Below are 15,440 nucleotides of genomic sequence, written 5' to 3' on the forward strand. Positions count from 1 at the left end.
GCGTGACAAGTTCTGGAGTACAAGTCTTCGGTACTATTACCGGAATATTGTCAGGGCCCATAGCCTTTGCAATATCCAGTGCCTTCAGCCGTTTCTTGATAACACGTGCGGTGCACTGAATAGGGTGAACTGAATTGACTGAAGACCGGGGTCTGTAGTGCTGGGGACCTTCAGAGGAGGCTGAGATGGATCATCCACTTGGCACTTCTGGCTGAAGATTGTAGCAAATACTTCAGCCTTAGCTTTTGCGCTGAGGTGCTGGGTTCCTCCATCATTGCCGAAAGGGATATTTGTGGAGTCTCCTTCTCCAGTCAGTTGTTTAATTGTTCACCACCATTCACGACTGGATGTGGCAGGACTGCAGAACTTAGATCTGACCCGTTGGTTGTGGGATCGCTTAGCCCTATCTATCACTTGCTGCTTATGCTGTTTTACCATTATAATCGGAATAACCCTTATAAGACTGGAATATTGTGGATTTGTTAGAGTTCATGTAACTTTGTTCTGATGCAGTATTTTGTTTAAATAAAATTTGCAGACATCTGAACTAAGGAGGAATTTGAACAGTCTCCAAGCTGAACTTCAAGATGCTGTTCAGCGAGCTGCTGCTGCTGCAACCAATGAACAGCAAGCAAGGGCTGACTGTCAAGAACAGGTTTGTACAGCTATAATGAGAAGTGATGAGTTTACAGGGTCTGCTTTGTTCCAGTGTTGTATGAGTGGTGGATGATTAATGCGATGAGTTCTTGTGTGTTAGTGCAATACCCTGTAACTTCTGGACCTGTTTTGAGGCAATCTAGGATCCATCTGTAGGAGGCAAAATTATCCAAAGTAGTAGATGCAGCACAATTTACTGGGCAGGAAATTGAATGCTTGTAGGATCTAAGGAAAGTGACAAATTAGATCCAAAACTGACCCTGGCAGAAAGCGAGGATTATGATTGATAGTACAGCTTTCCAGCAATAAAAACACCTAAGTAGGATTCTGGAGGGCTCAATACTGGGTCTCCTGCTATTTCTGCTATATATCAATAATTTAGCTTTAAATATAAGGGGCATGTTTAAGTTTGCGTAATAATTCAAAAATTGGCTGAGATAAAAAGAAATCTGTGGACTGCAAGAAGATGTCAATGGACTAGGCAGATGGGCAGAAAAATGGCAGATGGAATTGCATTCAAAGAAGTGTGGGAATGCATTTGGGGAGGCCAAACAAGGCAAGAGAATACACAATAAGAAGTAGGATTCTGAAGAGTGAAGGAACAGAGGGATCTTGGAGTGCATATCCGCAGAACCTGGAATGTCATAGGACATGTGGATAAGATGATCAAGAAGGGCATACTTCCCTTGATTGGCCAAGGCCTAGAGTGTAAGACCATTCTGCTAGAATGAATAAAACACCAGACCACAGCTTGAGTACAGTTCTGGTTGTCATGTTACAGGAAGGATGTGATTGCATCATGGAGGGTTAAGAGGAAATTTACAAGGATGTTGTCAGGAATGGTGAGTTTTAGATATGAGAAGATTAGATAGCTGGGTTTTCTTTGGAACACAAGAGACTGAGTAAAGATTTAATTGATGTGTAAAATTTAAGGGGCCTAAATAAAGTGCACAGGAGGGACCAATTCTCCCTTGAGGGTTATAGGTTTAAAGTTATTGCTAGAAGGATGAGAGGAGAGTTGGAGTAATTTTATTCCCCATTGGTTGAGGGGCTGGATTTCGCTGCCTTAAAGGGTGGTGGATGCATAAATCCTCATCGTATTTTAGCATTTGAAGTGATGTCACCGACAAGGGCCATGGATCAAGAGCAGAAAGGTGGTATAGCTCTTTTTCTATGCTGTAAATGTTTGTTTTCAATTGTTAATAACAAGTGTGGTACAATGTCTGAAAATGTGACTTTCATACTTATGAAAAAAATTGACATTTTTAAACTCTTTCAATTAAAACTGATGAGACACCTTCATGGAAATTTTAAAATGTCAAAAAGGTCTCTTTCCTCTTAGGCAAGGATGGCCTCTGAAGCACAGAATAAGTATGAGCGAGAGCTGATGCTGCATGCTGCCGATGTTGAAGCACTGCAGATAGCTAAAGAGCAAGTATCCATGAACTCCCAGGTACGACAGAAGTTGGAAGATGCTGCTCAGAAGGCTGAAACACAGATGTTGGAGTGTAAGACAGCTAAGGATGATCTTGAGAGAATATTGAAGGTATCTATATTTTTGGTAGTTGCATGTAAATTCTATTTCCAGTCTGCATATCCATCTAGTTCGAAGAATGTGTTTCAAGCTCTCCCTTTTGCTTCTAAAAGGGAACCTCTAAAACATCGTGATAAACAATGCCTATAGAACTTTAAGTATAATTTTGGGTGTGTCACTTGATTTAATTTCACATTACTTTTATTTGAATCCTCTGTTCTATTTATCCTCTCCACATGATGAATAGTGCAATTTTATATCATCTGAAGTTTTTCTCTTTTGGTTATAACGTTTCTTTTGTTTGCACTTGTTCCGCATAAGCCCTAGTGGCACAGTTTGAATGGCTTACTCCAAAATGTAGCACAGGAAGCATTGTGCACAGCACAGGCCCTGATTATTTTAGCTGTGCTGCTGTTGAGCTATGCTGCAGAACTAGCCACACCCTTAACTAAGCCATTCCAGTCCAGTGACAATACTGGTATCTACCTGACGTTGTGCAAACTGTTTTGCTCACCAGAAAAGAGGACAATGCAACTCTCATAATTGCTATCCCACCAACCTACTCAAACATCAGCCAACCAATGAAAAGAGTCAGCAGTGCTTAAAAAGTGACATACCCTTCACCAATAACCTGTTTAACTGTGTTGCATTCGAGAACCAATTGACTTGAGACCCAAATACAGCTGTAGTCCAAACTTAAGACATCCAGGTTTGGACTGGCAAGTCGCAAGTAACTTAGGCCAGATGCCTACAATGACCACTTCAGATGAAATCATAACCCCACCGTTCCTAGAGATTCAGTGGCATTACCATCACTTGAGTTTCCCACCAGCAACTTCCTGGGGCTTGCCATCAGCTAGAAACTGGGATGAAGCATTCATGCCTTTCCAGCATTACAACAGTGACTATCCTTAAGTTACTTCAGTGGCTGTAACATTTTTATTGGTCATGAAATGAGCTATATAAATGTGAAGCTTCTTTCGTGGCTGCAGTATACTCCTAATCTACAGAATGCACTGCAGCAACTCTTTTTTTAACAAAAAGCTACTTCACCCCAAGCCCTTAATTAGGACCATCTAGAAGAACAAGGGCAGCAGGTGTAAGTGACATAATGCCAGTTGCCATGCTATCCTGACTTGGGCTATTGCTATTTCTTCATTGCAATTGGTTAAGAATATATAAACTGAACAGTACTTTATAAAGAGTTAAATTGAAAATGGAGAAATCCAAGTTTCCATTAAAAGCTATTAATGTTTTCTTTAAATTTTGAATAGGATGAAATTTCTAAGTTGGCAACACGTTGTGAGGACCTACAGAAACAGAACAAACTGTTGCTTGAGCAAGTGGAGAGCCTTAGTAATAAGATGGTAACCACTGTGCAGGAAGCAAGTCAAAGCTCCTTAAATATCTCTTTTAATGAGGAGGGAAAGTCCCAGGAACAGCTACTTGAAATTCTGAGGTAACTAAAGTGACTTTCGTCATATTCATTTGAAATAGTACAAGTCAAAAATGTCAACTGTTTGCCTTTCTTTTTAATTTGCCTTCGTTCCATTTTATTCAAAATTAATTCATATGGCCTTTGAAGAAAACTTACTTCGCAGAAGAAATGGTGGCAGGGAGAGGTAAGAGTGAGAAAATGAATTGTTAGCACAATTTCAGTAGCACTACTGAAGCTTTTTCTATTTTGACGAAATTAGTTAATAGATCCCATGGTTATCCCTAGATTAGGTGGATGAACGAATGTCAGTTTTATACTAAATATTTGTTTGACAATTATTACTGTGGAAATACAGATCTATTTTGTTATGCAGTTTTCACAATTTCTTTTCAATGTGCTATAACTAACCAACTAAATGCAGCTACTTCTGCAAGCCCCACAAAGATTTGGCATCCTCTCCAATCTGCGTGTTGCCTCTAGGTGAGATGATTATTAGATGTGGGATCAGGATCCACATGTATGCAAATGATCCAGTTCTCCCATTCCACTACATCTTAGACCCACTGCTTGTCTGACATCCAGACTTCAATGAATCATAACTTCCTCCCGTTAAATATTGGGAAGATTGGATCCATTGCCCTTAGCCCTTGACACAAAATATAAACCCTTGCCACTGATTCCATCCTCTGCCCTGCCATTGTCTCAGCCTGAGCAAGGCTGCAAGCACTCTAGGCATTCTATTCTACCCTGATTGATCCATTGCACAGACCACCTCCTTCTGCTGTAACATCTCCTGCCACTACCATGCCCATTGGCCACCAAAATGCTATTATATACTTCTGTCACCTGCAGAATTAACCATTCTCATGCTTTACTGGCTGGCCTCTTATCCATCTTCTATGCACATAACTCATACTAAACTCTGTTTGTATCCTATCTTCCTCCATCATCCCTGTGCTTTTTAAAAAATTATTTTATGGAATGTGGGCACCACTGGCAATGCCAGCATTTGTTGTCTATCCCTATCTGACCTTGAACTGAGTGGCTTACCAAGCCATTTCGGAGAGCAGTTAAGAGTCAAGCACACTGTTGTGTGTCTGGAATTACATAAGCTAGACTTCATAATGATGGTGGCTTTCCTCCCCTAAAGGACTTGAGTGAGCCAGATGGGTTTTTATGACAATTATGATCGTTTCATAGCACCATTAGTGACTAGTTTTAAATTGATTTTATTAATTAGCTGCATTTAAATTCTACCAGCTGCCATGGTGGGATGTTCCCATGAGCCTTGACCTCTTGCTAATAGCCCAGTTACACTGCCATTTTCCCTGATATACATCCCTTTTCCCCGAATAATTGATATTTAAAATTTTCAACTTCCTGTTTAAGTCACTTGGAAGTCTTCCTGATCCCTGCCTCCAACCACTGTCAACCCTACAGCACCCTCTATCTTCAGCCTCCTGCTACGGCACCTCCTTAAATTCCCAATTTTACTTTACCCTCCACATCTGTTCTGAGGCTCTGTGCTCCCCTTTAGGAGTAAAGCATGAATGCTGTGAATTGGGTGATACTTGGACTAAGCCCACTTAATTTGTCAATATTGTGAAAACTTCTTGTGTCTCTATCTGAACCTAGATTTTCCACGGGCTTAAAGGTCCCTGGCTTTCTGGTATTCATCTCTGTGCTCCTTCCTGTAAGCATCCCTCTGCTCCCCCATAGGTGTCCTTCAGGTGTCCCCTCTCTCCTCCCACCTTCTTGCCTGCCAGACATTTGGTCTAGCTATGCTATTTTAAAATTCTGCAACAGATTGCTTTTAACATCACTAAACGTGTAGCAGGGACCATCAACTTGTGTGGAATGTCAAGCAGATTTTCAGTTGGTAATGCTGTTTGTCAGTAGTTGGATATAGTCATCATGCATTTACCTAAACTAAATCATAATGGAGGTTAAAAGATGCTAAAGCAAAACCAATGCCTGGAAAGGATTTAAAATGTTTAATGTTTTCTCCAATTATCTGTGTCATAGATTTGTCCGACGAGAAAGAGAAATTGCAGAAACGAGGTTTGAAGTTGCCCAAGTTGAGTCACTGCGCTATCGCCAGCGAGTGGAAAATTTAGAGAGAGAATTGAAGGAAGTGCAGGAAAGCCTCAACTCTGAAAGGGAAAAAGTGCAGGTAAATACACTAACTTTAATTGCTTTATTGCTTTTATTGTGTACTGAAGATCTTGATCTAAAGGATAGGAATACAGAACTTATTTAAAAATGAGTGGCATTACTTGTAAACCACGAAGATGGAAACTATTGTCAAGCCCCTGGCATTCCAAATGTGATACTGATGAACTTGGCTTTTGTCCAGCACATGTATTAATTGAAATCTATTGTGTACATTTAAACAAATTTACTTTAACTACTTCTGCTCAGTAAGATTTTAATACAGTAATGAATTTGAGCAGTTCTTTATTTACTGAATTTAAAGTATAGTTTTTATTTTCAACAAGAAAATTCAACAATTTGTTGATCAGGTACTCGGTTGTTGGCTTGAATTCCTTTCAGGTAACTGCCAAAACACTGGCCCAACACGATGAGCTGATGAAGAAAACTGAGACCATGAATGTTCTAATTGAGACCAATAAGATGCTGAGAGATGAAAAAGAAAGGTTGGAGCAAGAACTCCAGCAGTCGCGAGCAAAGGTCTATATTCTTTCTAGTTTAAAGGACTGAGTGCATTTTTTTGTATAGAATGGAAATTTATTAGATTTCCATAATTATGGGAATTAATTGTAAATTGGTAATTTTGAAATGAATAGAAAGTTTTTAAAAAAAAAAGGCTGGCTGTAAAATGGGTAGCCAATACAATCCTGCCATGTCGATCTTATACTACCATCCCCACCTAATAAATTTGTTTGTACTGGCTTGATGTTTATGCTATGCAGCAGTTTTATCAACCAGACAAAAGATTGAGTTTGAGTGAATGCTTTCACCTTTAAATGGACCAAACATTGTTGGCACACAATAGATGCAGCAGAATATTTTCTTACACACTAATTCACGTTGCTATTACCTAGTTTTTTCCTAACCAAAATATAGTTATGTACATGAACAGCATTCTGGGTGTGAATACATGACCTGACATAATTTGATTTGTTGAATGTATGGCACTTCTTCTGATCTTGTGTGCTTTCCCTTAATTTGAGCCTCAGCACTTGAGCCTCATCTGCAGGTTCGATTAATTTTTTGTTCGAGTTTTGAAGCACAATGTAGCAGTATCATAATTGGCGCAACTAGGTGTTTGATGTAAGCTGGGGAACTAATGAAGCCATGTAACAATTTGTCACTGTCAAACATCACTGGTTATAATATTTCTTTTAAATAAGGTATAAAAGGAAAATTTGCATTTGTAGAAAGCCTTCTCAAGTTCTTTGTCCCCAAAAGTGCTTTATATTCACAAAATCGCAGTGCAGAAGAGGCCCTTTGGCCCATCGAGTCTGCACTGACACGTGAGAAACACCTGACCTACCTACCTAATCACATTTACCAGCACTTGGCCCGTAGCTTTGAATGTTATGACCTGCCAAGTGCTCATCCAGGTACTTTTTAAAGGATATGAGGCAACCCGCCTCCACCACCCTCCCAGGCAGCGCATTCCAGACCATCACCACCCTCCTGAGTAAAAAAGTTTTTCCTCACATCCCCCACTAAACCTCCTGCCCTTCACCTTGAACTTATGTACCCTTGTGACTGACCCTTCAGCTAAGGGGAACAGCTGCTCCCTATCCACCCTGTCCATGCCCCTCATAATCTTGTATACCTCGATCAGGTTGCCCCTCAGTCTTCTCTGCTCCGACAAGAACAACCCAATTCTATCCAACCTCTCTTCATAACTTAAATGTTTCATCCCAGGAAACATCCTGGTGAATCTCCTTTGCACCCTTCAGTGCAATCACATCCTTCCTATAATGTGGTGACCAGATCTGCGCACACTACTCCAACTGTGCCCTCACCAAGGTTCTATGCAACTCCAACATGACCTCCCTACTTTTGTAATCTATGCCTCAATTGATAAAGGCAAGTGTCCCATATGCCTTTTCACCACCCCACTAACCTGCCCCTCCGCCTTCAGAGATCTATGGATACACACGGCAAGGTCCCTTTGTTCCTCAGAACTTCCTAGTGTCATGCCATTCATTGAATACTTCCTTGTCAAATTACTCCTTCCATAGTCATCTATGTCGTTTATATAAATGAGGAATAATAGGGGACCGAGCACAGATCCCTGTGGTATGCCACTGGACACTGGCTTCCAGTCACTAAAGCATCTTTCTGTCATCACCCTCTGCCTCCTACAACTAAGCCAATTTTGAATCCCTCACATATTCAAAAAGGCCAATCATTTCGTACACAGTGCAACGAGAAAATAACATTAACAGTTAATTATTCTGTCTTCTATTGTATTGTGAGAAACGTTCAGCAGCACAGAGGAAGAACTTTGTGCTTCCATTTCAAATAGTGCCCTGACTTGCACAACGGTGAACAGATTGATGAGGTCTCATTTTAATGTCAAACAATGCAACACTTTTCTGGACTGCAGTTTAAATATGAATCAGACCCAAGGATGCAATTAGCTGTTAGCTTATTAGCAGTCCAAAATTTCATCCAATTATATCCAGTTTAATTGCCTTGTGCAAAATTGGAAACCCAAATCTGAACCTTCCTTACATGTATTCACTGAACACCATACTGGATAGTGAAAAAATATGATTTGATTTTGTAGGATTGGGCAGACAGAGCACAATCATTTTTTTTCTATAACAAAGGCAAAATACTGCGGATGCTGGAAATCTGAAGCAAAAACAAAAAATGCTGGAAAAACTCAACAGGCCTGACATTTGTGGAGGGAAAGACAGAGTTAATGTTTCGAGTCCGTATGACTTGCCCTGAAGAAGAGTCGTACGGACTCGAAACGTTAACTCTGTCTTTCCCTCCACAGATGCAGTCAGATCTTGACTTTTTCCAGCATTTTTTGTTTGCCATTTTTTTTCCAGTCCTTCTACAGTTTGTTGCCATCTATAATCTTTTGAAAGTGTTGATTTAAAGTACATTTTTTTGTTGGAGTACTAACTCAAGTTTTCAATAATATTTCGTTTTGCTGTACTGAAAGTGTTACATCTTTAAGCTAGCTTGCATGTAAAATTTTCTTGGAGAAATTGTCGTTTTTGTGTGTGATGTGGTAACTTGAATATTCAATTTGTATTTTAGCTGATTTTTGTTCATAATATTGTTCAAATCTATAGATTTGTAAGTTGGAGTCAGATATCCTACCTCTTCAGGAGTCCAATACTGAGCTTAGTGAGAAAAGTGGCATGTTGCAAGCGGAGAAGAAATTGCTTGATGAGGATCTCAAACGCTGGAAGGCGCGTGCTCAGGTATAATGGGGTAGATTTTCTTATTTGTTCGGTATGCACAGTCAATTTCAAACCTCAATGGATTTTCTGTTTGTCTGCTGTTCATTTGCCCTCTTTCTAGCTATGGCAGTAGTTGGTACTAAATTGTACTTGATCAAACCAAAATGAACCACTCCTTAAGATTTGCAGTTGCCACAAAGACTTCTGGGCCTGAAGTAAACAAATTGGTCCTATCCATCTATGCTGCCCAGTTGTCCATAATTTTCTCTCCAAGTGTTCATAAACTTTCCTTTCCCTCAATGTTCTTGGAACTTAACCTCTGCTACTTAGTTTAACTGCTTGCTCGTCCATTTCAAATCTTTTCTTTCTTTAAATTTATGCTTCAAGTTATCATTGCTATTTTTTCAAAAGTTAATGCTGTACTAGCCAACTGTTACTTTTTAAAATTAAAGCTTTATAATCTCTATATTCAGGAGAAACTAGCATTGATCATTGCTAAAAGCAATTTTGTGGTTGCTTTTGTATTTTAGCAATTAATCAGCCAGCAGAAAGAGACTGATCCTGATGAGTATAAGAAGCTGTTATCAGAGAAAGATACAAATACCAAACGCATTCAACAACTGACTGAAGAAACTGGGAAGCTAAAGACTGAACTTGCTCGGTAAATGTGGAATGTGTATACGTGGGTCAAAGCAAAACTAATAGCAATACTTTATACCTGTAAAATGAAGAATATTGATGGCTTATTGGCTGCTTCAATTACCTAAACCAAATAAGTGGGGATTAGAGAGAAGGCAGAGTAATATTCCAAAATCTAAGTATCACATGCAGGAAATCTAAAAAAAAATAGAAAAAAATCTCTGCTCATCAGGTCAGGCAGTATCTGTGGAGAATCTGACTTCATAGTCAAATGTTTCCTGCCTTGAAGATTTCCATTTTGTTTTTAGTGTCATGCTTTGTGATGGAGCAAGTTTGCCAACTGCATGAATGTGCAGGCTTGATAAGCATTTGTAGTTTACCCTACAGTACAAATGTTTTAGTTGTATTCTGTAAGTGACAGAACAACTGACTGAAATAGATCAATATTACTTTGTGTGCAAAATATTTTAGATTTCAGTTGGTGATGGTGCCTTGCATTTACTTCTTCCGCAACATCAAAATAAAGATAAAGTTCTGATTTGGAGTTAAAAATTATCTCTGTAGTAGGCAAAGATCTGTTCAGTTTGCTCATATTCAATACTGGCCAGTCTCACTGTAATAGTAAAGATAGGTACAGAGTTTGAAGTTAACAGCATATGTTAATATACAGCATTATGGCCTTTACTCAAAAGATGTTTTGTACCACCGTTGAAACTATTCTGCAATGTTCCTGCACATGTCTTTGTTGCTTTGTTCCCCTCTGTTTACTTGGGCAAATTTTTCTGGCTTTTCTCTTCCATTATGGCTTTTGTCGATTTTCATTCGCTGCCACATAACTCTTTAGCACCAGATTCCAATTTACACATTATGAAATTGAGACATTATTGTGACCAACCCCCACATTCCCATTAGAGACTAACCTGACACCAGTTTCATCTGCCCCTCAATCATTTTTGCTATAAAGATAACAGAAGTAATCTTTGAATTGAATGAGTAGTTTCACAATACAAAAATGACTTGCATACCGTAATATTATAAAAATCAAATTTCAGATTCATTAAAACAAACAGGCATTTAATTCTTTAACCAGCTCATAACAGGAGACAGCGAACAGATTTTTTCAAAGGTTAGTTTAGAAAAACTTCATTGTAATGCACATGCTGCATTATGTAACATTCATAATTTGATGTTCTCCAATGATCTTACACGCATACAACAATCAATTTTTCTAAAAGCCTTCTATGCTGATAGAATGTTCTTTGAAGCCATAACATGAATTGCATAAGCAAATTTTCCTATTATATTTAAATGAACATCTAAAAATGATACCACATGATGGAGAAATCAAGTATCTACCTTTTTTATTCATTCATGGGATGTTGGCATCACTGGCTAGGCCAGTATTTATTGTCCATCTCTAGTTTCCTTGAGAAGGTGGTAGTGAATTGCCTTGTTAAACTGCTGCAGTCCATGTGGTATAGATACACCTACAGTGCTGTTAGGGAGGCAGTTCCAGGATTTTGACCCAGTGACAGTGAAGGAACGGCGATATATTTCCAAGTCAGGATGATGAGTGGCTTGGAGGGGAGCTTCCAGGTGGCAGTGTTCCCATTTGCCTGTTGCCCTTGTCCTTCTAGATGGAAGCGGTTGTGGGTTTGAAAGGTGATGTCCAAGGACCTGCACTGCATCTTGTGCATTGCTGCCACTGTCAATGGTGGAGGGACTGGATGTTTGTGGATGGGGTGCCAACAGAGCATGCTGCTTTGGCCTGCATAGTGTCAAATCTGAATAATGAGTGTTGTTGGAGCTGCACTCATCCAGGCAAGTGGGGAGTATTCCATCACACTCCTGACTTGTGCCTTGTAGATGATGGACAGGCTCTGGGGGAGGTGAGCTACTCACTTCAGGATTCCTAGCCTTTGACCTGTTCTTGTAGTCGCAGTATTTATATGGCTAGTCTAGTTCAGTTTCTGGTCAATGGTAACCCCCAGGATGTTGATGTGGTGAATTCAAAAATGGTAATGCCATTAAGGGTGATGGTTAGGTTCTCTTGTTAGAGATGGTCATTGCCTGGCACTTGTGTAGTGTAAATGTTGCTTGCCACTGGTTAGCCTAAGCCTGGATATCATCCAGGCCTTGCTGCATTTGGACATGGACTGCGTCAGTTTCTGATGAGTCACAAATGGTGTCGAACACTGTGCAATCATCAGCGAACATCCCCACTTCTGGCCTTATGATGGGAGGAAGGTCATTGACAAAGCAGCTGAAGATGGTTGAGCCTAGGACACTACCCTGAGGAACTCCTGCAGTGATGTCCTGGAACTGAGATGATTGACCTCCAACAACCACAACCATCTTCCTTTTGTGCTAGGTATGACTCCAGCAAGTAGAGAATTCTCCCCCTGATTCCCATTGACTCCAGTATTGCTAGGGCTCCTTGATACCACACTCTGTCAAGGGTGGTCACTCTTACCTCACCTCGCCTCTGGAGTTCAGCTCTTCTTGTTTGAACCAAGCCTGTAATGAGGTCAGGAACTGAGTGACACTGAGTTTGGGTTCCATCGGGGTCCGGTGGTTATTGCTAAGCAAGTGCTGCTTGGTAGCACTGTTGATGACCCCTTCCATCACTTTACTGATGATTGAGGATAGATTGGGGTGGTAATTAGCCAGGTTGGATTTGTCCTGCTTTCTGTATACAGGACATGGCTGGGCAATTTTCCACATTGTTGGCTAGATGCCAGTGTTGTAGCTGTACTGGAACAGCTTGGCCAGGGGCAAGTTCTGGAGCAAAAGTCTTCAGTACAATTGTAGGAATATTGTCAGGGCCCATAGACTTTGCAGTACCCAGTGCCTTCAGCTGTTTCTTGGCATCATATGGAGTGAATTGAATTGACTGAAGACTGACATCTGTGCTGGGGACCGAGATGAATCATCCACTCAGCACTTTTGGCTGAAGATTGTTGCAAATGCTTCAGCCTTATCTTTTGCGCTGATGTGCTGGGCTTCTCCATTGTTGGGGATGGGGCTATTTGTGGAGTGAGATGTTTACTTGTCCACCACTGTTCATGACTGGATGTGGCAGGACTGCAGACCTTGTGTCTGATCTGTTGGTTGTGAAATTGCTTGGCTCTGTCTGTCACTTGCTATGCAAGTAGTCTTGTGTTGTAGCTTCACCAGGTTGATACTTCATATTTAAGTGTGCTTGTGCTGCTCCTAGCATGCCCACCTGCACTCTTCATTGAACCAGGGGTGATCACTTGTCTTGGTGGTAATGGTAGATTGGGGGATAGGCTAGGCCATGAGTTTATGGATTGTGGTTGAGTGCAATTCTGCTGCTGACAGTGCCTCATGGTTTCCCAGTCTTAATTTGCTAGATCTGTTTGAAATCTATCCCATTTAGCATGGTGGTAGTGGCACTCAACAACATGAGGGGTATCCTCCATGTGAAGATGGAGCTTCATCTCCATGAGGACTGTGTAGTGGTCACTCCTATTGATAATGTCAGGGATGGATGCATACGTGGCAGACAGGTTGGTGAGGATGAGGTGAAGTATGTTTTCCCCTTTTGGTTCCCTCCCCACCTGCTGTGGACCCAGTGTAGCAGCTATGTCCTTTAAGACTCGGCCAACTCTCAATGGCGGTGCTACCGAGCCACTCTTGGTGATGGACATTGAAGTCTTCCACCCAGAGTACATTCTGCGCCCTTGCTGCCGTGAGTACTTTCTCAGTGGTGTTCAAAATGGAGTACTGATTCATCAGCTGAGGGCAGGGCCCATGTTTGAACAGATGCCATGAGATTTGTGGCCCAGTGTCTATGTTTAAGACTCCTGACTGTATACCACCTCTGCTGAGCCTGTCCTTGCGGTGGAACAGTACATGCCCAGGGATGGTGGTGATGATGGGACATATTCACGGAATCATACTTTACTGACAGTCAGGCTGTTGCTTGATTAGTCTGGGATGGCTCTCCCAATTTTGGCACAGCCCCCAGATGTTGGTAAGGAGGAATTGCAGAGTTGACGGGGCTCTGTTTGCTGTTGTCATTTCCGGGTACTGGGTGGTCTGTTCTGTTTTATTCCTTTTCATTGGAATTTTTAGCAGTTTGATGCAACTGAGTAGCTTGCTTGGCCATTTCAGAAGGCATTTAAGAGTCAACCACATTGCTGTGCATCCGGTGTCATATGTAAACCAGACCAGGTAGGGTGGCAGATTTCACATTAGTGAACCAGATTTACGACAATTGGCAATGAATTCAAATTTCACATTCTGCCATGGTGGGTTTGAACCTGGTTCCCTAGACCATTACCTTGGGCCTTTGGATTACTAGTCCAGTGACAATATTACTATGCCACTGCCTCCCCTATGTGTCATAAGTTGGCAATTATTATGCTTCACCTTTGTTTATCCCTGATTTCATAAAGCTTATCTCTTAAAATACCTCCCAATTCAACCATCAGCTTGTACATGTCACAATTTCTGTGATAAATGTTACATCAGGACACCATGCAAAAAATATGGAATGAACGAACTTTTCATACCACATTTTAATCATCTGAATGGAAATGCTATCAAAAGGATGACCAGATACTGCTTCAGAAGAGAAATAGGGACTTCACTTTCACTCCTAACCCATCTGGATAACGGTTGTTAGTACTGGAACACCAGCCACAATGACTTACCATGACTTTGCTAGTCTTGTATCTTGCTAATCCTTTGTGACACATCTTTTTTCAGTGTTATTGACTACACTATGATCACATTGTTTACCAATTACATTGTTTCCCCATCAGATTGTTTTAACTGCCTTCTAATTAATTAATTACATTGAAATTCATTTTTAAATATCTTATTGGTGTCCATCTTTGAAAACTAGAGGGCAGTTGAATCATAAAGATAATATTGCTTCTATGTGCACAATGCTTTCTCAGTTCTATTGGTTGGTATATTCCATAAAGTGATAAAACAATTTTAATGTTCCTTACTCAAATATTTGTATCAGGTCAATTTTAAACTTAACCACTAAAATCTTTTCAGTATTGAAAGAATATTCATATTTCTCCTATGAAAGCTGGGCCAGAAAAGTATATCATAGGTACTTAATTGTGCTACTTGTAAATTGTGTGATTACATACCACTTAATTGTGTTTAGGATTCTACATTCCCTGTTGCACTTGTTTATGCATTTGCAAAGGATGCAAAGTTAAACAATTACCGCATAAAGCATTTTTCCCTCCGATTTACTTGAATTTCATTTCAAAAGAATAACTTAGTACATTCAATTTTCAGCTCTGTCAATGTTGTAATGCAGCAAGATCTGGACAAGACAATTTAAATATTGTGTTGTAAAATTTTAAAAAGCTCCTTAATGCTAGCTCTTCAATGCTGTCTTGTTTACAGACTAAATGCATCGTCCTCTGTATCACAGCGGGATGTTCAGACTTTGAAGGCTGAACTCACGAGAGTGACCGTTGATCGGGATAAGCTGAAACAAGAGATGTTGGCGAGGGTGTCAGATATTCAGGAGAAGAATAAAACTATCACCCAGGTTAAAAAAATTGGCCGTAGATACAAGACTCAATATGAGGAACTGAAGGCACAGTATGATAAGGTAATGTGTGCCTTGCTCAAATAAAAAAACAGTACTGCAGCTGCTGGAAATGAAATGAGGTGGGCAAAAAAATGCTGGGAATATTTAAGTCAGGCAGCATCTTTGGCAAGAGAAACAGTTAACACTGCAGGTTGAAGACCTGAATGAATTTGATGAAAGATC

General features: G+C 40.4%; 1 protein-coding gene across 6 annotated transcripts in view; it reads left to right on the plus strand.

Annotated features, from left to right (window-relative positions):
- The window catches only part of tprb (translocated promoter region b, nuclear basket protein), a 112,993-nt gene that overhangs the window by 44,617 nt on the left and 52,936 nt on the right, over positions 1 to 15,440 (plus strand). For all 6 annotated transcript variants that reach the window (XM_078561392.1, XM_078561394.1, XM_078561395.1 and 3 more), the window contains exons 24-31: positions 539 to 655; positions 2,000 to 2,203; positions 3,466 to 3,650; positions 5,655 to 5,802; positions 6,183 to 6,320; positions 8,921 to 9,052; positions 9,562 to 9,692; positions 15,068 to 15,278. In XM_078561392.1, the coding sequence (XP_078417518.1) occupies positions 539 to 655; positions 2,000 to 2,203; positions 3,466 to 3,650; positions 5,655 to 5,802; positions 6,183 to 6,320; positions 8,921 to 9,052; positions 9,562 to 9,692; positions 15,068 to 15,278 (1,266 nt within the window). The remainder of the gene's footprint in view (positions 1 to 538; positions 656 to 1,999; positions 2,204 to 3,465; positions 3,651 to 5,654; positions 5,803 to 6,182; positions 6,321 to 8,920; positions 9,053 to 9,561; positions 9,693 to 15,067; positions 15,279 to 15,440) is intronic.

This window comes from Cetorhinus maximus, chromosome 17 (assembly GCF_964194155.1).
Source record: "Cetorhinus maximus chromosome 17, sCetMax3.hap1.1, whole genome shotgun sequence".
NCBI classification, from domain to species: domain Eukaryota; kingdom Metazoa; phylum Chordata; class Chondrichthyes; order Lamniformes; family Cetorhinidae; genus Cetorhinus; species Cetorhinus maximus.